This window comes from Ranitomeya imitator, chromosome 2, assembly GCF_032444005.1.
Source record: "Ranitomeya imitator isolate aRanImi1 chromosome 2, aRanImi1.pri, whole genome shotgun sequence".
NCBI classification, from domain to species: domain Eukaryota; kingdom Metazoa; phylum Chordata; class Amphibia; order Anura; family Dendrobatidae; genus Ranitomeya; species Ranitomeya imitator.
In genome coordinates, this window is record NC_091283.1 from 297,503,347 (window position 1) to 297,528,885 (window position 25,539).

Consider the following 25,539-nt stretch of genomic DNA (forward strand, 5'->3'; position numbering starts at 1 on the left):
TCACAGTAAATAAGCAAGTGATAGTCAAAAAATGAAAAATACAGGGTATTTAGTTAATACGGTTTTTTGCAAAAAAAGTATGTTAAGCTGCTCCACCAATCGCCAAGGTATGCCCATAAGAGAGCAGTCCTGTCTAATGTATATAATCCCTATCTGATGTATTTAAAAACCTGATCATCTGTATATTACCTGTATGAACAGGGTTCAGAGAGAAAATATCCATGTAGAACTTGCAAGATGGAACAGCTACAATGCAAATGACCCACAGAGGGTGATGAGTCCCGGAAATATTACTACTACTGTCTGTCAATCATAAGGCTCACACACTTTAAGGCTATGGATTCTTTAGAACATGCAAGGTTAAACTTATTAAAGTTTTATGCCTTAATAGAAAAGGTACAGTGCTTACAATAAAAAGGGTATAAAAATATGGTAGTAAAAAGTGACATACAAATATGCAAAACAGTTATAAAAATAAACGGGAGAAAACTTACAGAAATATCTTAACTTTGTAGTTTGCTTTCTGCTCCCTGAGGGGGGGACGAATATGGAAAGGAACACATCAGCTTGGCTGCCCCTCAATCTGTGAACCACGATTCTATGTGTACAGGCCTAATTTATAGTCACCCTGGAGGTCAGATTTCTAGACCAGCCTCTCAGGTTGATATAATTGCTTGTTTTTCACTGGACCATGGCCACTCCACCAATGAATATATTATTTATCTGAAATTCTTGGTATAAGTGCAGTGCCCCAGGGTCCTGGTCATTGCAGTAATGTCACTTTCCTCTAGGGGAGAGTGATATTACATTTGGAGGCAAAGAAGGATAACTGCATCCAGGTGTCACAATCATGCAACACATTTCACACTCCAGGCCACCTGGGGGAGCTCTTGCTCCTATTTATTAGGTCACTCCCCACAAAGGAAGTTGCTGGCTGAGCTCTGCTCAGGTAGTTGGTCCCTGACGGGTGGGATCCTGTCAGAGATCGAAGGAGAAGGACACGGAGCTGTGCATGCCCTAAGAGCTGCAGTTCCCAGAAAGAGACATCAAAGGAGAACTGTATTGCAGAGCGAGTGAAAGAAGTAGCAAAGGAGTGGATACCAGAAGGGGACCAGCCCTACACAGGCTGCTTCCTTCTGAGGCGCAGGATCCCGGTAGCCAGAACACCGAGGGAGCAACAACCCTTTATGCCTTGCTCCAGAGACCAGCAGGACAGCTAATTTTACGTTAACTGTCCGCCCTACACCTAGGAGGCACGGTGGCACCCCTTAGAGACTGGGGCATGATAGAGTCCCTATAAACCGGTTAATAAAGGACACTGAATTGAGCAGACCTTGGGTGAGTGCCACATCTGTTTTATTTCAGTCCCTATAAACCGCCTCAAGCCACCGGTCATACGGGTTTGTCCTATATGGGGGACAGAGAGAGAGACATTACATCTGTGAGGACCTTATGTGAAGCTTTAGGCAGTAAGGAACTACAACACCACTGCGCTAGAGGAAGGCTACTGATTTCCACCTGGACAAGGGGACTCTGGACTTGCCTCCAAATCAGCCGGACTCTGCCTGCCCTGTGATCTGGTGCTCTGGACTGTGGATGCTGAATTCTTTAGTAAAGGTAAAGAGACTGCAAGAGACTCATTCTTCACTGCGCCATTCACCATCTGCACACCGGGAAGCCCTGGGGATACACTTCACCTGTGGGAAGGTATACCATCTAGCTGCCATAACATCACCCCAGCGAACCCCTGACCGAATACCACAGGTGGCGTCACGAACATTCCCATTAAAGACCTTTCCCTTTAATACGGACGTCCCAGGGCCACGGACCGTGCGGCCACCGTGACATCCCCCTGTGAACCGCAGGACCCGGTACTGAGTACCCCACTACCCTGATGGGGCGATCCATATGTTCTCACAGATAGATAGTAAATAGAAATTGTTAGTCTGTACTAGGACCCATTTGGCATCTGCCTTTGAGGTGTTAAATGTTTAAAATTCTGTTTTTCCAGGAAGGCCCCCTGGGTCTGAGAACAGGAAAACTGCATTTTCTCAGGATAACACATATTATCACCTTGGCGAGACCTGCAGCCTTCAGGACAGATGTTAAATTACTGCTAGTCACACATGCATACCTATACATATTTCACTACAGTGAGTGTACAGGTAATACAGTGATTACCGGTGACATTATACACAGGAGCTCTGTATATAGTGTACAGGTAATACAGTGATCACCAGTGACATTATACACAGGAGCTCTGTATATAGTGTCAGTGTACAGGTAATACAGTGATCACCAGTGACATTATACACAGGAGCTCTGTATTTAGTGTCTGTGTGCAGGTAATGCAGTTGTGGCCAAAAGTATTGACACCCCTGCAATTCTGTCAGATAATACTCAGTTTCTTTCTGAAAATGATTGCAATCACAAATTCTTTGGTATCATTATCTTCATTTAATTTGTCTTAAATGAAAAAAACATAAAAGAGAATGAAGCAAAAAGCAAAACATTGATCATTTCACACAAAACTCCAAAAATGGGCCAGACAAAAGTATTGGTACCCTCAGCCTAATACTTGTTTGCACAACCTTTAGCCAAAATAACTGCGATCAACCGCTTCCGGTAACCATCAATGATTTTCTTACAATGATCTGCTGGAATTTTAGACCATTCTTCTTTGGCAAACTGCTCCAGGTCCCTGATATTTGAAGGGTGCCTTCTCCAAACTGGCATTTTTAGATCTCTCCACAGGTGTTCTATGGGATTCAGGTCTGGACTCATTGCTGGCCACCTTAGAAGTCTCCAGTGCTTTCTCTAAAACCATTTTCTAGTGCTTTTTGAAGTGTGTTTTGGGTCGTCCTGCTGGAAGACCCATGACCTCTGAGGGAGACCCAGCTTTCTCACACTGGGCCCTACATTATGCTGCAAAATTTGTTGGTAGTCTTCAGACTTCATAATGCCATGCACACACATCAGGGAACCTCCGCCATGTTTGACTGTAGGGACCGTGTTCTTTTCTTTGAATGCCTTTTTTTTTCCTGTAAACTCTATGTTGATGCCTTTGCCCAAAAAGCTCTACTTTTGTCTCATCTGACCAGAGAACATTTTTCCAAAACGTTTTAGGCTTTCTCAGGTAAGTTTTGGCAAACTCCAGCCTGGCTTTTTTATGTCTCGGGGTAAGAAGTGGGGTCTTCCTGGGTCTCCTACCATACAGTCCCTTTTCATTCAGATGCCGATGAATAGTACGGGTTGACACTGTTGTACCCTCGGACTGCAGGGCAGCTTGAACTTGTTAGATGTTAGTCGAGGTTCTTTATCCAACATCTGCACAATCTTGCGTTGAAATCTCTTGTCAATTTTTCTTTTCTGTCCACATCTAGGGAGGTTAGCCACAGTGCCATGGGCTTTAAACGTCTTGATGACACTGCGCACGGTAGACACAGGAACATTCAGGTCTTTGGAGATGGACTTGTAGCCTTGAGATTGCTCATGCTTCCTCACAATTTGGTTTCTCAAGTCCTCAGACAGTTCTTTGGTCTTTTTCTTTTTTCCATGCTCAATGTGGTACACACAAGGACACAGGACAGAGGTTGAGTCAACTTTAATCTATGTCAACTGACTGCAAGTGTGATTTATTTATTGCCAACACCTGTTAGGTGCCACAGGTTAGTTACAGGTGCTGTTAATTACACAAATTAAAGAAGCATCACATGATTTTTCTAACAGTGCCAATACTTTTGGCCACACCCTTTTTTATGTTTGGTGTGGAAATATATCCAATTTGGCTTTAGGACAATTCTTTTTGTGTTTTTTTCATTGAAGACAAATGAAATGAAGATAATAATACCAAAGAATTTGTGATTGCAATCATTTTTAGGAAGAAACTGAGTATTATCTGACAGAATTACAGGGGTGTCAATACTTTTGGCCACAACTGTACAGTGATTAACAGTGACATTATACACAGGATCTCTGCATATAGTGTACAGGTTATACAGTGATCAGTGACATTATACACAGGAGCTCTGTGTATAGTGTCAGTTTAAAGGTAATACAGTGATCACTGGTAACAATGTACACAGGACCACTGTATATAACAGTGTATATTGTCAGTATACAGGTAACACACTGACTCACCAGTGACGTCTCTAGGTGAAGTCCTTCATCTTTGCTTTTCATTTACATCCAGCACAGACCACCATCACTTCTTACAGCCAGGTCTTGTCTCTGCAGGAAATAACACAGTTATCTAGAGCACTGCTTGCAGAGCACAATACTTAATTTTTTTTTCCCAACTTCTACACTACACCACATGGAGAAAAAAAAAGGCGACATAGTGTTGCTCTGCACAGTAACAGGACCCTCCTCTCATTTAAAACAGTATCCTCAAAAGATAAGATAAATACATGACTGCAATAATAATATCCCTTAATTAGTACCTGTGGTAATAATATCCCCATCCTGGCCCCTGTGTGTCTCATTCCCGGCTCCAGCCATATGTTCTCCCATCCTGGCCCCATGTGTTCTCCTATCCTGCCCTCATCAGTATCCATTCTGCCCCCATGTGATGTCCCGTGATCCTGCCCCATCTGTTCCATGATTCTGCCCCATTTGCCTCTTGATCCTGCCCCATCTGTCTCCATTGTATCCATCCTGCATCATGTGTCTCCATCCTGCCCCATGTTTCCATCCTGCACCATGATCATGCACCATGTGTCTACAAACTGCCCCATGATCCTGCCCCATCTGTTTCCATCCTGCCCCATCTGTCTACATCCTTCCCCATGATCCTGCCCCATCTGTCCATCCTACCTCATGATCCTGCCCCGTGTCTCACTTCTTGCCCCGTGTCACCATTCTTGCCCCCCTGTGTCTCCATTCTTGCCCCCTGTGTCTCTATTCTTGCCCCTTGTGCTCCATTCTTGCCCCGTGTTTCCATTCTTCCCCCTGTGTTTCTATTCTTCCCCGTCTTTCCCATCCTGCCCCCATGTCTCCCATCCTGCTCCACCTGCCACTTTCAATAAAAACAAAAACCTTTCTCCTTACCTGGCCACGCTCCTGCGATGATGATCCCTCAATGCAGTCCAGGCGTGCACTTACCGACGAATGACAATGACGTCATATGCCAGCAATGTGCGAGCTGACGTCAGCTGTCAGCCTGGGCCCGCACGGCAATAGTTTAACCCCTTTACCCCCAAGGGTGGTTTGCACGTTATGGACCGGGCCAATTTTTACAATTCTGACCACTGTCCCTTTATGAGGTTGTAACTCTGGAACGCTTCAACGGATCCCGGTGATTCTGACATTGTTTCTCGTGACATATTGTACTTCATGATAGTGGTAAAATTTCTTTGATATTACCTGCGTTTATTTGTGAAAAAAATGGAAATTTGGCGACAATTTTGACAATTTCGCAATTTTACAACTTTGAATTTTTATGCAATTAAATCACAGAGATATGTCACACAAAATACTTAATAAGTAACATTTCCCACATGTCTACTTTACATCAGCACAATTTTGGAACCAAAATTTTTTTTTGTTAGGGAGTTATAAGGGTTAAAATTTGACCAGCAATTTCTCATTTTTACAACACCATTTATTTTTTTAGGGACCACATCTCATTTGAAGTCATTTTGAGAGGTCTATATGATAGAAAATACCCAAGTGTGACACCATTCTAAAAACTGCACCCCTCAAGGTGCTCAAAACCACATTCAAGAAGTTTATTAACCCTTCAGGTGTTTCACAGGAGTTTTTGGAATGTTTAAATAAAAATGAACATTTAACTTTTTTTCACAAAAAAATTTACTTCAGCACCAATTTGTTTTATTTTACCAAGGGTAACAGGAGAAAATGGACCCCAAACGTTGTTGTACAATTTGTCCTGAGTACGCCGATACCCCACATGTGGGGGTAAACCACTGTTTGGGCGCATGACAGAGCTCGGAAGCGAAGGAGCGCCATTTGACTTTTCAATGCAAAATTGACTGGAATTGAGATGGGACGCCATGTTGCGTTTGGAGAGCCACTGATGTGCCTAAACATTGAAACCCCCCACAAGTGACACCATTTTGGAAAGTAGACCCCCTAAGGAACTTATCTAGAGGTGTGGTGAGCACTTTGACCCACCAAGTACTTCACAGAAGTTTATAATGCAGAGCCGTAAAAATAAAACAAAATTTTTTTCCCACAAAAATTATTTTTTAGCCCCCAGTTTTGTATTTTCCCGAGGGTTACAGGAGACATTGGACCCCAAAAGTTGTTGTCCAATTTGTCCTGAGTGCGCTGATACCCCATATGTGGGGGGAACCACCGTTTGGGCGCATGGGAGGGCTCGGAAGGGAAGGAGCGCCATTTGGAATGCAGACTTAGATGGAATGGTCTGCAGGCGTCACATTGCGTTTGCAGAGCCCCATATGTACCTAAACAGTAGAAACCCCCCACAAGTGACCCCATATTGGTAACTAGACCCCCCAGAGAACTTATCTAGATGTGTTGTGAGAACTTTGAACCCCCAAGTGTTTCACTACAGTTTATAACGCAGAGCCGTGAAAATAAAAAATCCTTTTTTTCCCACAAAAATTATTTTTTAGCCCCCAGTTTTGTATTTTTCCAAGGGTAACAGGAGAAATTGGACCCCAAAAGTTGTTGTCCAATTTGTCCTGAGTACGCTGATACCCCATATGTTGGGGGTAAACCCCTGTTTGGGCACACGGGAGAGCTCGGAAGGGAAGGAGCACTGTTTTACTTTTTCAACGCAGAATTGGCTGGAATTGAGATCGGACGCCATGTCGCGTTTGGAGAGCCCCTGATGTGCCTAAACAGTGGAAACCCCCAATTATAACTGAAACCCTAATCCAAACACACCCCTAACCCTAATCCCAACGGTAACCCTAACCACACCTCTAACCCGGTCACACCCCTAACCCTAATCCCAACACTATTCCCAACCGTAAATGTAATCCTAACCCTAACTTTAGCCCCAACCTTAACCCTAACTTTAGCCCCAACCCTAACTGTAGCCTTAACTCTAGCCCCAACCCCAACCCTAGCCCTAACCCTAATGGGAAAATGGAAATAAATACATTTTTTTAAAAAATTTTCCCTAACTAAGGGGGTGATGAAGGGGGGTTTGATTTACTTTTATAGCAGGTTTTTTAGCGGATTTTTATGATTGGCAGCTGTCGCACACTAAAAGACGCTTTTTATTGCAAAAAATATTTTTTGCGTTACCACATTTTGAGAGCAATAATTTTTCCATATTTGGGTCCACAGAGTCATGTGAGGTCTTGTTTTTTGCGGGACGAGTTGACGTTTTTATTGGTAACATTTTCGGGCACGGGCCATTTTTTGATCGCTTTTTATTCCGATTTTTGTGAGGCAGAATGACCAAAAACCAGCTATTCATGAATTTCTTTTGGGGGGGCGTTTATACCGTTCCGCGTTTGGTAAAATGAATAAAGCAGTTTTATTCTTCGGGTCAGTACGATTACAGCGATACCTCATATAATTTTTTTATGTTTTGGCGCTTTTATATGATAAAAACTATTTTATAGAAAAAATAATTCTTTTGCATCGCTTTATTCTGAGGACTATAACTTTTTTATTTTTTTGCTGACGATGCTGTATGGTGGCTCGTTTTTTGCGGGACAAGATGACGCTTTCAGCGGTACCATGGTTATTTCTGTCTTTTTGATCACGTGTTATTCCACTTTTTGTTCGGCGGTATGATAATAAAGCGTTGTTTTTTGCCTCGTTTTTTTTTTTTTTTCTTACGGTGTTTACTGAAGGGGTTAACTAGTGGGACAGTTTTATATTTTGGGTCGTTACGGACGCAGCGATACTAAATATGTGTACTTTTATTGTTTGGTTTTCTTATTTAGATAAAGAAATGTATTTATGGGAATAATTATTTTTTTTTCTTTATTTAGGAATTTTTTTTTTATATAAATATTTTTTTTTACACGTGTGGAAACTGTTCCAGCAAGACCTACAAATAGCTAAATGGTAATCCTTCCTATGTTAATTCTGCCATGTACCCAGACAGTAGTGCACATCCATATACAGGGTATTGTCGGATTCAAGAGAATGTGGAAAATAATTTGTAAGGTCCATTTGTTTCCTAGAATTCTTTGTGAAGAATTTCAACGTTATCACCACATAAAGTGACACAAGTCAGATTTGAAGAATCGGCTCTGGTTAAGGTTAAGGGGTTAACTAGTGGGACAGTTTTATATTTTGGGTCGTTACGGACGCGGCGATACTAAATATGTGTACTTTTATTGTTTGGTTTTCTTATTTAGATAAAGAAATGTATTTATGGGAATAATATTTTTTTATTTTTTTTTCATTATTTAGGAATTTTTTTTTATTTTTTTTTTACACGTGTGGAAATTTTTTTTTTTTAACTTTGTTCCAGGGGGGGACATCACAGATCGGTGATCTGACAGTTTGCACATCACTCTGTCAGATCACCGATCTGACTTAGTGCTGCAGGCTTACCAAGCGCCTGGATCCGGGCCTGGAGCAGGGAGGGAGGTAAGGAGACCCTTGCAGGGAAGCCCGCAGGGAGCCCCCTCCCTGCGCGATGCTTCCCTATACCGCCGGCACACCGCGATCATGTTTGCCGGGGGTTAATGTGCCGGGGGCGGTCTGTGACCGCTCCTGGCACATAGCGCCGGATGTCAGCTGCGATAGGCAGCTGACACCCGGCCGCGATCGGCCACGCTCCCCCCGTGAGCGCGGCCGATCGCGCTGGACGTACTATTCCGTCCATGGGAATTAGGGCCCACCCCACATGGACGGAATAGTACGTCCAATGGCAGAAAGGGGTTAATAGAGTTTAACTGAACCTGCAGGACACAGGTTCAGTTTCTGCAGCGGCAGAATCCTGCCACTGGGGCCCAATGACCAGAAGATAGAATAAATAACTTGGCACTCAACTTGGTGAATAGTGGTAGTCAAGAAAAACAAAATTTATTACTTAGAGTAGCAGTCCAGAAAATTAGACGTTTCGGTCAAGTGAAAAGACCTTCTTCAGTAAACCGACTGCTGTAAAGGTGGAGTATATACAGCACTTGTATGTGTATATATGAAAGGCTGAGGGGTCCTATGTAAGAATCCAGTAGGACCTAAATGTTAACGGCCAGTAGCCGAATTATAGGTCATCAGTATTCATCCACAAAAGAATATGAAAAGGTATAATTAGGAACACGGAGCTAATGAAGATGTCTGGGGAAGTATATGGCCATGGGAATAATGTCACATGTATGGCAGAACGATATATCCAGCAATTAACATAAGTAAAGAAAGGTCCAAAAAGAAATAATGGGAGCGAGAAAAGCCTCTTGGTAGATGAAGTTAATAGACACAATCGGCTCCGATGTGCTGTGGACCATGGGCGTACATCAATGCGGTGTCCATCGCTAATTGAATCGGTGGACACCGATCTCTCGCTCCAATTATTTCTTTTTGGACCTTTCTTTACTTATGTTAATTGCTGGATATATCGTTCTGCCATACATGTGACATTATTCCCATGGCCATATACTTCCCCAGACATCTTCATTAGCTCCGTGTTCCTAATTATACCTTTTCATATTCTTTTGTGGATGAATACTGATGACCTATAATTCGGCTACTGGCCGTTAACATTTAGGTCCTACTGGATTCTTACATAGGACCCCTCAGCCTTTCATATATACACATACAAGTGCTGTATATACTCCACCTTTACAGCAGTCGGTTTACTGAAGAAGGTCTTTTCACTTGACCGAAACGTCTAATTTTCTGGACTGCCACTCTAAAAGTAATAAATTTTGTTTTTCTTGACTACCACTATTCACCAAGTTGAGTGCCAAGTTATTTATTCTATTTTCTGGTGTGGGAAACCTCTCTTGAGCACCGACACAGCTGTGCCGCGCTATACTTCACCAATGACCAGAAGAGCCGGGGCCTGATGTGGGCCCCCTTTCGTCATCGGGCCCTATACAACAGTCAGGGCAGTAATGCCCTGGTGATGGCACTGCCCACAGTACCGCCATCCCCCCTCCCACAGTATAATGTTCCCACAGTACCTCCATTCCCCCGACACTGTATAATGTTTCCTTTCGCCATCCGCTCCACAAACAGAATAATGTTCCCACAGTACCACCATCTCCTACACACACAGGATAATGTTCCCACAGAATCGCCATCCCCTCCACACACAGGATAATGTTCCCACAGTATCGCCATCTCCCCACACAGTATAATCTTCCCACAGCACCTCCATCAGCACCTCCAGTCAGTGTAATATTCCCACACTACCACCATCTCCCCGCACACATTGTAATGTTCCAATAGTACTGCCATTCCCCACGCACAGTATATTGTTCCCCCCCAGTTCCACCATCCTCCCACACAGTGTAATGTTCCCAAAGTACCGCAATCCCCCACACAGTATAATGTTCCCACTGTACTGCCATCCCCCCACACAGTGTAATGCCCCCATTGTGTACCTGTATTGAGTGACCAGATACAACACACAAACCAACAGAAGGCAGAATTAATTATTAATATCATTATTTATTTCCCTGATTATGGTGGGGAATTGTGATAACTATAGCAACCGTGAATAATACAAAACAGGGTGATTATGAGGTGAAATATACAATATCATAAAATGAATTCTCCTGCTCACTATCACTGTAATAGCAGCCTCTAACCATATGTTATGTTGGCTACTGACAAGGGTGATTGTCCCAACACATATAGGCCTCAACACTTCCTCTACTGTGAACACCTGCCATAGTGGAGGTCTCCAGTTCTTCCTGTTAGGCCATGTCCTCCTGACAGTCTATTAAGGCTCGCTGAACTGCTTTCACTTCAACCGGCCCCTATCCTGACTGTTGTACTATCTCGGACCAACCCCTCTACAGTTACATCAGTGCTGGAAGCAACGGCCCAGATCACTCTCACCTCCTGTTTTTCACTGCAGGCATATACTCCCGAGCAAAACCTACTCTCGCATCTTTGGTGCTTGACCAATGGCGGACGTCTCAATTACCTGAAGTAGTGAGGGCTGGGACTTGGCTGTTACCTGGAGTAGCCTGGACTCCGGGTCTTCTCAACCCGCTGCCTCGAGAACTTTACCACGGCCTGGTACCTCAGCCTCAGTTTTTCCCCGTAACAGTTTCTGCCCGTTCTTTGATTGCCAACAAATTTGTTCCTTTTTTTGTACTTGCCTTTTATATCAAGAAACTGCATCTTCAAAGTACCATCTAGAATCTTGCTTGCTGAAAATCTCCCTCTTCCCATTGATTCCTCAGGGTCCCGCCTGGATGGCAGTCTTCTTGTACAAATGCCGCACAGTCCTGAGAATTCCTGCTTCTTATGGCACGCCTTTTTACACTCCTTATGCAGTATGTATGATGCCATTCACACAGTATAATGTTCAAACAGTCATGACATCTCTCATACAAGAGATATTTCCATGGTACCGCCACCCCCATACAGTATAATGTTCTCATAGTACCACAAGTCCACCACACACAGTATAATCTTCCTATAGTACCACCATTCCTTCCACACAGTATAATATTTCACAGTACCATCATCCAACAAGACACAGTACAATTTTCCAAAGGCAATGCCATTCCCCCACACACATTATACAGTAATCTCACAGTATTGTCATTTCCTCATCACAGTATAATATTACTGCCATTCCCCCAGAGACAGAATAACCATCCCACAGTACCTCCATTCCACCATGCACAGTATAATGCTCCCACAGTACTGTCATTTCCCCCACACCGTATACTGTCCTTATAGTACCGCTATTCTCCCACACACAGTACAATGCTACCAAAATACCATCACCCCCTTCCCCCATACATAGCATAATGTTCCCACAGTACCACAATCCCCTGAGTGGGGGTCCTTATTTTGTGTAGCAGGCTTTGGTGGCCATAATACTGTGTGAGGTGTTGTTTGAACCATCATATTGTGTGGAGTCTGTGAGGTCCACCATTCTGAGTTACCTGGGTCACCAGAGGGAAAATTTCCTGGTGATGAGTCTGACAAAGATTAGTAAGTGAGAAATACAGACTTTTGGTCTATCTAGTTGCAGACCTAAATTGACAAAGGCAGCATGCGGTCTACAGAGTCGGGAGATATGACTCGGCCAAATGTATATATCTATATATCTTTTCCTTTAAGTTGGTAATTGCCGATTCCAGTGTCGGTAAATGAGACGAGAATTAGCGTTATGGAAGATGAGTCTATGAGAAACGTATTCAGCTGCCGACTCCGAGGGAGAAACTGCTTGTTGTCTGTGGCCTAAATATATAGGTTTCATTAGTAGATGGAAAGAAGAAAACTGAATACTGTAAAATAATAAATCTCCTCATATGTTTCCCTTATTATCTCCAGTAATTGTATTATTACACGGGATTTTTATGATGTTACATCGGCTCATCTTCTCATTCAGGTCTCTACAATATCGGATCCTCTCAGTGAAGATCTTCTACATAAGAGAATTTTTCTGATTTACCCATCAAAGATGGATAGGGACAGAGACAAGATGGTGGAGAGGATATTACAGCTCACCCTAGAGATCCTCTTCCATCTTACTGGAGAGGTGAGAGATTCTGATGACGTCACATTACATCATTCTTATCTATGGGAATAACAGATGGACAGAACTGGAGAGGTGAGGACTCTGGAAATGCCTGTAGTGAGATTTATTAATGTGTCTCTCCATAACCAGGATTATACAGTAGTGAAGAAGACCTCTAGTGAGCGCTGTCTGGACCCTGTGTCTGAGGGATGGGGAAGACCGCTGAGCCCATTCACGAGTCCTCCACCTCACCCCCTGATACATGAGAACATCAATGACCAGAAGATCCTAGAACTCACCTACAAGATGATTGAGCTGCTGACTGGAGAGGTGACACTGCTGGGAATACTGGGACATTATACAGTGATTATATGAAGGGATCGTGGGATGACTGTATCATTGTATGTATCAGGTTCCTATAAGGTGTCAGGATGTCGCCGTCTATTTCTCCATGGAGGAGTGGGAGTATTTAGAAGGACACAAATATCTGTACAAGGACGTCATGATGGAGGTTCCCCAGCCCCTCACATCACCAGGTAATAGACAGGACTAAATACACACGGCCTATAATTATCTGTATGTAAAGAATTATTATTATTATTTTTATTATTATTTATTTATATAGCACCATTGATTCCATGGTGCTTTACATGAGAAGGGGTTACATACAAGTTACAGATATCACTTACAGTAAACAAACTAACTATGACAGACTGATACAGAGGGGCGAGGACCCTGCCCTTGCGGGCTTACATGCTACAGGATTTTGGGGAAGGAGACAGTAGGTTGAGGGTTGCAGGAGCTCTGGTGTTGGTGAGGCGGTAGCTTCGATAGTGATGAGGCAGCAGCGGTGTCAGTGCAGGCTGTAGGCTTTCCTGAAGAGATGGGTTTTCAGGTTCCGTCTGAAGGATCCGAATGTGGTTGATAGTCGGACGTGTTGGGGCAAAGAATTCCAGAGGACGGGGGATATTCGGGAGAAGTCTTGGAGGCGGTTGGATGAGGAGCAAATAAGTGTGGAGGAGAGAAGCAGGTCTTGGGAGGACCGGAGATCATGTGAGGGAAGATATCGGGAGATTACTTCAGAGATATATGGAGGAGACAGGTTATGGATGGCTTTGTAGGTCAGTATTAGTAATTTGAACTGGATACGCTGAGGGAATGGGAGCCAGTGAAGAGATTTGCAGAGGGGGGAAGCAGAGGAGTAGCAAGGAGAGAGATGATTTAGTCGGGCAGCAGAGTTAAGAATGGACTGGAGAGGTGCAAGGGTGTTAGCAGGGAGGCCGCAGAAAAGGATGTTGCAGTAGTCAAGGCGGGAGATGATGACGTGCACAAGCATTTTAGTAGATTGACGGTTGAGGAAAGGACAGATTCTGGAGATATTTTTGAGCTGGAGGCGACAGAATGAATTCAGTCCTTGTATGTGTTTCCTCCAGATCTATCCAGTAAGAGGACAACATCAGAGAGATGTCCCCGTCCTCTTCTTCCACAGGACTGTAAACAAGAAGATCCCAATGTTCTTCAGGATCATCAGGTAGATGAAGAGGTGTCATGAGATCTCCCCTATGATGTGTAGATGGCTGTGAAGGTCTTGTGATCAGTCTTGTTTTATCCACCAGTATTATATGTTTTATACTTATGTAATGAGACCGGTGGAGATGGCAGGATTAGAGCTGATCATAGATGTGACTTCTCCATCTGTCTGTGACTTTTATAATATTTGTTTCAGGGTGAAGATCTGACCCATATTAATACTACTGAGACATATGTGAGGAGTGATGAGTGGTGTAAAGTGGAGATTCCTACATATGAATACCCAGGTGATTAGTAACCACTAAATGCAGAGAAGTCACAGATTCTTCTCAGTCACTGGCTGTAGCTGCTTTATCGGTTGTGTAGTCCGGCCATATCACAATCGTGTGATCACCATTTTGACTCTAGACCATAACATTCTCCTCCACCCAAAACTATTCAAATTACTTTGGGCATTAAAAGCCCTTTATTTATAGAACTTACAACCTGGTGGATCCATCTACCCCCTGGGATTAGAAGATGCTGACCCTTACGTGCCCAGATGTGTAAACTACAAAGTAAAATGACAACATACATAGAATGTTGTTGTTATTATTTATTTTTATAGCGCCATTTATTCCATGGCGCTTTACATGTGAGGAGGGGTATACATAATAAAAACAAGTACAATAATCTTAATACAAGTCACAACTGGTACAGGAGGAGAGAGGACCGTGCCCATGAGGGCTCACAATCTACAAGGGATGGGTGAGGATACAATAGGCGAGGGTAGAACTGGTCGTGCAGCGGTTTGGTCGATCAGTGGTTACTGCAGGTTGTAGGCTTGTCGGAAGAGGTTCATTTTGAAGGATTCGATGGTAGGCGAGAGTCTGATATGTTATGGTAGAGAGTTCCAGAGTGGGGGTGATGCGCGAGAGAAATCTTGAATGCGATTGTGGGAAGAGAAGATAAGTGGGGAGTAGAGAAGGAGATCTTGTGAGGATCGGAGGTTGCGTGCAGGAAAGTACCGGGAGACGAGGTCACAGATGTACGGAGGAGACAGGTTGTGGATGGTTTTGTATGTCATAGTTGGGGTTTTGAACTGGAGTCTCTGGGTAATGGGGAGCCAGTGCAGGGATTGACAGAGGGGAGAGGCCGGGGAATAGAGGGGGGGGACAGGTGGATTATTCTGGCAGCAGAGTTTAGAATAGATTGGAGGGGTGTGAGAGTGTTAGAGGGGAGGCCACAGAGCAGGAGGTTGTAGTAGTCAAGGTGGGAGATGATAAGGGCATGGACTAGGGTTTTTTCTGATTCTTGGTTGATGAATGTACGGATTCGTGAAATATGTTTGAGTTGAAGTTGACAGGAACTGGAAAGAGCTTGTATATGTGGTTTGAAAGAGAGATCAGTGTCAAGGATTACCCCAAGGCAGCGATCTTCTGGGACTGGGGAGAGTGAGCAGCAGTTTACTTTAATGGATAGGTCCATTATGGGGGTCGCGTGAGATGGGTAAAGATGATGAATTCTGTTTTGTCGATGTTAAGTTTTAGAAATCTAACGGAGAAGGATGAAATAGCAGACAGACATTGAGGGATTCTGGTTAGTAGGGAGGTGATATCTGGTCCAGAGATGTAGATCTGTGTGTCATCAGCATAGAGATGATACTGAAAGCCATGAGATTCTATGAGCTGTCCCAGGCCAAAGGTGTAAATGGAGAAGAGCAGGGGCCCTAGGACTGAACCTTGCGGGACGCCGACAGATAGTGGGTGAGGGGAGGAGGTGGTGTGCGAGTTGGAGACGCTGAATGTCCGGTCTGTTAGGTATGATGAGATCCAGGATAGGGCCAAGTCTGTGATGCCAAGGGATGAGAGGGTCTGTAATAATAGGGAATGGTCCACTGTGTCAAAGGCAGCCGACAGGTCCAGGAAGAGGAGGACAGAGTATTGTCGCTTGCTCTTAGCGGTTAAGAGGTCATTGGTGACCTTAATAAGGGCAGTTTCAGTGGAGTGGTGTGACAGGAAGCCAGATTGTAAGCGGTCGAAGAGGGAGCAAGAAGAGAGGTGGGAGGACAGATCAAGATGGATGTGTTGTTCCAGTAGTTTTGAGGCATAGGGGAGAAGTGATATAGGGCGATAGCTAGATACAGAGGATGGATCAAGAGAGGGCTTTTTGAGGATAGGTGTGATTGAGGCATGTATAAAGCTTGAGGGGAAAACACCAGTTGTTAGTGATAGGTGGAAGAGATGGGTAAGGGTTGGGATGAAGACTGTGGTGAGGTTTGGGATGAAGTGGGATGGGATCGGGTCAAGTGCACAGGTGGCGAAATGCGATCTTGAGAGTAGAGTGGAGAGTCGATCTTCTGTAATGGTGGAGAAGTTGGTTTTGGAGGTGGAGGGCTAGGCAGTTAGGAGGAAGGGCTCTGGGGGTTGTTGACTAAAACTGTCTCTGATGTTATCAGTCTTCTGCTTGAAAAATGAGGCAAAGATGAGTGGGGAGGGAGGAGGTGCAGGGGGACAGAGGAGAAAATTGAAGGTGTTGAATAACTGTTTAGGGTTGTGAGACAGTGAGGATATGAGAGATGAGAAGTAGGTTTGTTTAGCTGTGGCGAGTTTGGCCTTGAAAGTAGTGAGGGACTGTTTGAATGCAATAAAGTGCTCGTTGGAGTGGGATCTTTTCCATCTCCACTCAGCAGCCCTGGAAGCTCACCTCAGTTCTTTGGTTAGGCTGATGTGCCAGGGCTGTCTGTTGAGTCTGCAAGCTTTGGTATGTGTGAAAGGGGCAATCGATTCCAAAACTACAGCTATTGTGGTGTTATATAGAGTGGCAGTGGCATCCGCATTGTGTAGAGAACTTATGCCTGTAAGAGGGAGAAGGGATTCAGACAGTTAGTGTAGATTGAGGTGTTTAAGATTTCTGCGAAGGTGTGCAAGTTTGTGGGTTGGGGATTGTAGACAAGGAGTGGAGAGGGAAGAGAATGAGTATTTTGTGGTCAGAAAGAGGGAGAGGTGAGTTAGAGAGGTTAGATAGGGAGTAGAGGCGGGTGAAGATGAGGTCCAGTGTATGGCAATCTTTGTGACTGGCTGCAGAAGACCATTGAGTGAGGTCGAAGGAGGAAGTGAGCGATAGAAGTTTAGTGGCAGCTGAGAGGTAAATGTCAATGGGGATGTTGAAGTTACCCAAGATGATAGTGGGGATATCAGCATAGAGGAAATGCAGTAGCCAGGTGGTGAAGTGGTCAAAGAAGGTGGTGGCTGGCCTTGGGTGGGGTGGGGCGGTAAATGACACCCGGTTGGAGGGGGAGTAGATGCGCACAGAGTGCACCTCAAAGTAAGAGAGTGTAACAGGGTGGTAATGGGATTGAGGTGAAGGAGCAGTTATCTGACAGGAGAAAACCAACCCCTCCACCATGCTTGCTGCTGGGGCGGGGTGTGTGGGAATGGTGGAATCCACTATATGAAAGTGCAGCAGGAGAGGCTGTGTCAGAAGGGGTGAGCCAGGTTTCAGTGATGGCGAGGAAGAAAAGTTTGTTAGTAATAAAAAGATCATGGATGTAGGAAAGCTTGCAGACAGAGCGAGCGTTCCACAGAGCTCCTGTTAGTGGGAATGGAGAAGCGGGGGCTGAGCTAATGGGTATAAGGTTAGAGAGGTTACGGAAATTTGTGGTAGAATGTGAATGGGAGGTAGAAGTGACGGTGAGGATTTGGTGAGGAGAACCAGGATTTGGAGATATATCACCAGCAGTGAGAAGGAGCAGACAAAGTGTTAGCAGGTGGGAGCAGGAGAGGGCATGAGGGGGCTGTCTGTGGTTGGAGACAGAGGATTATATGTTGAGGAACAGTTCAGAGGCGGTGGTGAGATGGATGGGGAGGATTGAAGAGGAGATGAACAGTTCCTCTTCAAACATTGTTTACAGTGACTGTGTCCAGTTACCTTCAGTTATTTTCTGGTTCAAATCTGGAATTAATTCTGATCTTCACACTTAAAGGATACACACTGCAGACTAAAGTCTTGGCAGACTTGAGCTCTGCCATATATGTGCTACAAAGTGCATTCAGGTGTGAAGCAGAGAGGAGTGGTCTGTGCATATCTTGGTCAGAGAATTAAGAGTGGACCAGATGCATATAATCAAGCCAAAGTAAACACAGTCATAAATAACACTGGGGTAAAGCTGGGGTTAGTTGAAAGACGTACCATGTGAATAATAGGAGCCTGTGTCTGTCTGGAAAGTTAGAAATATATTATGATGAGCCTTTTAGAGAAAGCAAAGGGTAATGATGCTGTTGGCTTCCAAGATCCCTGATATGGGAAGAAGGAAAAAATCAGGGCTTTGAAAAGCGCTGCCAAGTGCGGAGCCATAAAATTGGGTAGCAAAACAAATGAATGTAAAAAACTGTTTTAATTTTGCTCTTTCCTCAGGCATATACAAATAATACATTGTGGATTAATAATGATTAATAATTTTATTTCTATAGCGCCGACATATTCCGCAGCACTTTACATTTTAGAGGAGACTTGTACAGACAATAGACATTACAGCATAACAATAAACACATAGATCAAAACAGATACCAAGAGGAATGAGGGCCCTGCTCGCAAGCTTACAATCTATGAGGAAAAGGGGAGACACGAGAGGTGGAATTGAAACCTTTCTTCTTATGCAAAACAATACAAATAGATGTAAAATGCATATTGGATGCACAATAAAATACATATAATGAAAAATAAACATACATGGCAACAAACAAAATATCTAAGGATTATTAAAAAAAAAAAATACTCCTATTATGTCGCATAGTCAATGCTCTTATTCAGGCCCTGTGGTTTAAGTGCGGGTAGTTTAAAAATCCAGAGGATTCTCCATTCACAAGTCTTTGGAACTGTAAAGGGAAGTGCCCAAGGTTGTACATTTATATATGTATTAGCATTCTAGCCAGGAACATAGATAGATAGATAGATAGATAGATAGATAGATAGATAGATAGATAGATAGATAGATAGATAGATAGATAGATAGATAGATAGATAGATAGATAGATAGATAGATAGATAGATAGATAGATAGATAGATAGATAGATAGATAGATAGATAGATAGATAGATAGATAGATAGATAGATTTTTTTTTCCCCCATATTCCCTTTTATAATGTCCCCCCATATGTGGCAATGTCCCCTCCATAGGCCATGCAGACATGCCCTGGATGTCCATCTGTTGTCTGTGGCTATATGCTGACCTGGTTAATTACCATGTCAGTAGGTGGCCACACTATCAGGTCAAAACGATCAATGAGATTCTTTGTTCTGCCGCAGGGGTCCAGGCGACAGTGCTGATATAATCATATCAGTACAGGCATCCAGAACTTCAAAGCTCCCCGCCGCCATGCCAGGGTGTGAGCAGGGATGTGCGCATGCCAGGATTGTAGCGGATGCACCCTGCCGACATGTGTGCAGACGGGGGCGTGGCCAAATGGTTGTGGGGGCGTGGGCAAACGGGAGCGCGCCACAGCCAGATTTAAATATCCGGCGGGAGTGCTCCTGCGCTCTCTTCTCTGCCCCGTGCCCTCGCTGCCCTGTCCTCTCTACTCCTGCCCTCACTGCCCCATCCTCTCTTCTCCTGCACCAGCCCCTGCATCTCCTTTGCTCTCCCTGCAGCTTCTGCCCTGTCCGGCCTCTGTTGTGAATTCTGTGGCAGAGCTCCCTCCTGTGGTCACAAGTGGTACTTCGGCTGATTCTCTCTGGGAGCTTCCGTTTGTGGAGGAAACTGGTACTGCTGCTTCTGAGTTTCCTCACTCAGGTGATCTGGTGAGGTCGTTAGGTGCTTCTCTACTTAACCCCACCTAATGCTTTGATTCATGCTTCCTGTCAATGTTCCAGTGTTGGACTTGTGTTTCTCTGGATCATTCCTGTGGCCTGCTGCTCTGCATAGCTAAGTGCTTCTTTGCTATTTGTTGCTATTTTTTCTGTCCAGCTTGTCTATTTGTTTTGCTGGAAGCTCTGGGACGCAAAGGGTGTACCTCCGTGCCGTTAGTTCGGTACGGAGGGTCTTTTTGCCCCTTTGCGTGGTTTTCTTTAGGGTTTTGTGTAGACCGCAAAGTTATCTTTCCTATCCTCGTTCTGTCTAGAATATCGGGCTTCACTTTGCTGAATCTATTTCATCCCTACGTTTGTCTTTTCATCTTACTCACAGTCATTATATGTGGGGGGCTGCCTTTTCCTTTGGGGTATTTCTCTGAGGCAAGGTAGGCTTATTTTTTCTATCTTCAGGCTAGTTAGTTTCTCAGGCTGTGCCGAGTTGCATAGGTAGCGTTAGGCGCAATCCACGGCTGCCTCTAGTTGTGTTTGGAGAGGATCAGGGATTGCGGTCTGCAGAGTTCCCACGTCTCAGAGCTCGTTCTATTATTTTGGGTTATTGTCAGATCACTGTATGTGCTCTGACCTCCATGTCCATTGTGATACTGAATTGCCTTTCATAACAGGCCTCCCCCCGTGTCCCTGCATCTCTCTTCTTTGCCCCCTGCCCTCATTGCCCCATCATCTATTCCCCTGCCCTCACTGCCCCGTCCTCTCTTCTCCTGCACCAGCCCCTGCATTTCCTTTGTTCTCCCAGCAGTGTCTGCCCTGTCCGACCTCCCCCCATGTCCCTGCATCTCTCTTCTCTGCCCCATGCCCTCACTGCCACGTCCTCTCTTCTCCTGCCCAGCCTCTCCCAACAGCTTCTGCCCTGTCCGGCCTCCCCCGTGTTCCTGCATCTCTCCTCTCTGCCCCCTGCCCTCACTGCCCCGTCCTCTCTTCTCCTGCACCAGCCCCTGCATCTCCTTTGTTCTCCCAGCAGCTTTCGCCCTGTGCGGCCTCCCCCGTGTCCCTGCATCTCTCCTCTCAGCCCCCTGCCCTCGCTGCCCCATCCTCTCTTCTCCTGCCCTCACTGCCCCGTCCTCTCTTCTCCTGCACCAGCCCCTGCATCTCCTTTCCTCTCCCAGCAGCTTCCGCCCTGTCTGGCCTCCCCTGTGTCCCTGCATCTCTCCTCTCTGCCCCCTGCCCTCACTGCCCTGTCCTCTCTTCTGCCCCAACCCCTGCATCTCCTTTGCTCTCCCAGCAGCTTCTGCCCTGCCAGCTGCCCCCTGTGTCCCTGCATCTCTCCCCTCTGCCCCCTGCCCTCACTGCCCCGTCCTCTCTTCTCCTGCCCTCACAGCCCCGTGCTCTCTTTTCCTGCCCTCACTGCCCTGTCTGCTCTTCTCCTGCACCAGCCCCTGCATCTCCTTTGCTCTCCCATCAGCTTCTGCCCTGTCCGGCCTCCCCCTTGTCCCTGCATCTCTCCTCTCTGCCCCGTGCCCTCACTGCCCCGTCCTCTCTTCTCTTGCCCCAGTCCCTGCATCTCCTTTGCTCTCCCAGCAGCTTCTGTCCTGTCCAGCCTCCCCCGTGTCCCTGCATCTCTCCTCTCTGCCCCGTTCCCTCACAGCCCCGTGCTCTCTTTTCCTGCCCTCACTGCCCTGTCTGCTCTTCTCCTGCACCAGCCCCTGCATCTCCTTTGCTCTCCCAGCAGCTTCTGCCCTGTCCGGCCTCCCCCTTGTCCCTGCATCTCTCCTGTCTGCCCCGTGCCCTCACTGCACCGTCCTCTCTTCTCTTGCCCCAGCCCCTGCATCTCCTTTGCTCTCCCAGCAGCTTCTGCCCTGTCCAGCCTCCCCCGTGTCCCTGCATCTTTCTTCTCTGCTCACTGCCCCGTCCTCTCTTCTCCTGCCCAGCCACTGCATTTTTTCTTTTCCATCAGCTTCTGCCCTGTGTGGCCTCCCCTGTGTCCCTGCATCTCTCCTCTCTGCCCCCTGCCCTCACTGCCCTGTCCTCTCTTCTCCTGCACCAGCCCCTGCATCTCCTTTGCTCTCCCAGCAGTTTCTGCCCTGTCCGACCTCCCCCGTGTCCCTGCATCTCTCCTCTCTGCCCCCTGCCCTCACTGCCCCGTCCTCTCTGCCCCCTGCCCTCACTGCCCCGTTCTCTCTTCTCCTGCCCTCACTGCCCCGTCCTCTTCTCCTGCCCCAGCCCCTGCATCTCCTTTGCTCTCCCAGCAGCTTCTGCCCTGTCCAGCCTCCCCTGTGTCCCTGCATCTCTCTTCTCTGCCCCCTGCCCTCGCTGCCCCATCCTCTCTTCTCCTGCCCCAGCCCCTGCATCTCCTTTGCTCTCCCAGCAGCTCCTGCCCTGCCGCCCCCCCCCCATGCCCTGTGTCCCTGCATCTCTCCTCTCTGCCCTCACTGCCCTGTCCTCTCTTCTCCTGCCCAGCCCCTGCATTTTTTCTTTCCCATCAGCTTCTGCCCTGTGTGGCCTCCCCTGTGTCCCTGCATCTCTCCTCTCTGCCCCCTGCCCTCACTGCCCCATCCTCTCTTCTCCTGCCCTCACTGCCCCATCCTCTCTTCTCCTGCACCAGCCCCTGCATCTACTTTGCTCTCCCAGCAGCTTCTGCCATGTTCGGCCTCCCCATGTCCCTGCATCTCTCTTCTCTGCCCCCTGCCCTCACTGCCCCGTCCTCTCTTCTCCTGCCCTCACTGCCCCGTCCTCTCTTCTCCTGCCCTCACTGCCCCGTCCTCTCCGGCCCTCACTGCCCGTCCTCTCTTCTCCTGCCCTCACTGCCCCATCCTCTCTTCTCCTGCCCTCACTGCCCCGTCCTCTCTTCTCCTGCCCTCACTGCCCCGTCCTCTCTTCTCCTGCCCTCAATGCCCCGTCCTCTCTTCTCCTGCCCTCACTGCCCGTCCTCTCTTCTCCTGCCCTCACTGCCCCATCCTCTCTTCTCCTGCCCTCACTGCCCCGTCCCCTCTTCTCCTGCCCCAGCCCCTGCATCTCCTTTGTTCTCCCAGCAGCTTCTGCCCTGTCCAACCTCTCTGCCCCCTGCCCTCACTGCCCCGTCCTCTCTTCTCCTGCCCTCACTGCCCCGTCCTCTCTTCTCCTGCCCTCACTGCCCCGTCCTCTCTTCTCCTGCCCTCACTGCCCCGTCCTCTCTTCTCCTGCCCTCACTGCCCCATCCTCTCTTCTCCTGCCCTCACTGCCCCGTCCTCTCTTCTCCTGCCCTCACTGCCCCATCCTCTCTTCTCCTGCCCTCACTGCCCCGTCCTCTCTTCTCCTGCCCTCACTGCCCCATCCGCTCTTCTCCTGCCCTCACTGCCCCATCCTCTCTTCTCCTGCCCTCACTGCCCCGTCCCCTCTTCTCCTGCCCTCACTGCCCCGTCCTCTCTTCTCCTGCCCTCACTGCCCCGTCCTCTCTTCTCCTGCCCTCACTGCCCCGTCCTCTCTTCTCCTGCCCTCACTGCCCCGTCCTCTCTTCTCCTGCCCTCACTGCCCCATCCGCTCTTCTCCTGCCCTCACTGCCCCATCCTCTCTTCTCCTGCCCTCACTGCCCCGTCCCCTCTTCTCCTGCCCCAGCCCCTGCATCTCCTTTGCTCTCCCAGCAGCTTCTGCCCTGTCCGGCTGCCCCCTGTGTCCCTGCATCTCTCCTTTCTGCCCCCTTGCTCTGTCTCCAGAGATGTGCTATTCTGTGTTCTGCAGGCAGCTGTTTCTGCCTGCCCCCTCCTTCATCAGCCCTTGCTATTTACCCCTTCCATTCATCCCTGCAAGAACCAACAGCCAAACAGCCTCATCTTCAAGTCTGCTAAGTATCACTGCTTTTTGTTAACCCTTTCCCATAGGAAAAGAGTGATAGGCTGTAAGTGTGTGTGTGTAATTTAGATAGTTGGGAAGGAAATAATATTAGGGAAATATTAAGATTATTGTTGGTTAAATTCTATATTATTGTGTATATAATTGTGCGTTTGTAGTGGTTATTAATTACGGTCGACTTCTGATTGTGTATAATAAATATCCCTTTTGTTAGTGCAGGGATTCGTCTCCTTTAGTCGCCATGTGTAGAATATAGTTCAGAGGAATCTGAATAGTAACAGGCAAAATATTAGCCGACTATTGATTATTAATGGTCAAGCCCTGCGGCAGGAACATATTAGACACATGTCCTGATATTTGTTCTAATATATTGAGTCTTAATCTGGAGGGATCTTGTTTATATTCTAATATGAAATGCCTAAACAGACAGATTACACCTTTCCTAATATTCTGTCTATGGCTGGTCATCCTATTATGAATGTCTAACATTTCTTCTTGAAATTCCTCTGACAGAAAATATTGGCCCTTACGATAGTTTAGATTGCCAAGAGCCACCGAGCCCCATACTGTAATTACTCCAGAGAGGTTTCACCACTTGTTACTCATTTATTACTGATGAAGACTGTTGAGTTTGATCATTTCAGTAGATGTGTTATTGTCTATAGTCACAGTTTTTGACTACAGTAGTTGGTGCCCAAAATACTCTGATCTAACCAGAGCCGATTCTTCAAATCTGACTTGTGTCACTTTATGTGGTGATAACGTTGAAATTCTTCACAAAGAATTCTAGGAAACAAATGGACCTTACAAATTATTTTCCACATTCTCTTGAATCCGACAATACCCTGTATATGGATGTGCACTACTGTCTGGGTACATGGCAGGGTTAACATAGGAAGGATTACCATTTAGCTATTTGTAGGTCTTGCTGGAACAGTTTCCACACGTGTAAAAAAAAATATATATATAAAAAAAATAATTCCTAAATAAAGAAAAAAAAATAATTATTCCCATAAATACATTTCTTTATCTAAATAAAAAAAAACCAATAAAATTACACATATTTAGTATCGCCATGTCCGTAACGACCCCACCTATAAAACTGCCCCACTAGTTAACCCCTTCAGTAAACACCGTAAGAAAAAAAAAAAAACGAGGCAAAAACAACGCTTTATTATCATACCGCCGAACAAAAAGTGGAATAACACGCGATCAAAAAGATATAAATAACCATGGTACCGCTGAAAACGTCATCTTATCCCGCAAAAAACGAGCCGCCATACAGCATCATCAGCAAAAAAATTAAAAAGTTATAGTCCTGAGAATAAAGCGATGCCAAAATAATTATTTTTTCTATAAAATAGTTTTTATCATATAAAAGCGCCAAAACATAAAAAAATGATATAAATGAGATATCGCTGTAATCGTACTGACCCGAAGAATAAAACTGCTTTATCAATTTTACCAAACGCGGAATGGTATAAACGCCTCCCCCAAAAGAAATTCATGAATAGCTGTTTTCTGAGAATTCTGCCTCACCAAAATCGGAATAAAAAGCGATCAAAAAATGTTACCAATAAAAACGTCAACTCGTCCCGCAAAAAACAAGACCTCACATGACTCTGTGGACTCAAATATGGAAAAATTATAGCTCTCAAAATGTGGTAACGCAAAAAATATTTTTTGCAATAAAAAGCGTCTTTCAGTGTGTGACGGCTGCCAATCATAAAAATCCGCTAAAAAACCTGCTATAAAAGTAAATCAAACCCCCCTTCATCACTCCCTTAGG

The 25,539-nt window shown here is 45.9% G+C and overlaps 1 protein-coding gene across 1 annotated transcript in view; it reads left to right on the forward strand.

Annotated features, from left to right (window-relative positions):
• LOC138663319 (oocyte zinc finger protein XlCOF22-like) overlaps window positions 1-25,539 on the forward strand; it is a 60,965-nt gene that overhangs the window by 20,755 nt on the left and 14,671 nt on the right. Inside the window, exons 3-7 of the mRNA XM_069749495.1 lie at window positions 12,479-12,628; window positions 12,758-12,937; window positions 13,020-13,143; window positions 14,041-14,138; window positions 14,334-14,424. Of these exons, the coding sequence (XP_069605596.1) occupies window positions 12,479-12,628; window positions 12,758-12,937; window positions 13,020-13,143; window positions 14,041-14,138; window positions 14,334-14,424 (643 nt within the window). The remainder of the gene's footprint in view (window positions 1-12,478; window positions 12,629-12,757; window positions 12,938-13,019; window positions 13,144-14,040; window positions 14,139-14,333; window positions 14,425-25,539) is intronic.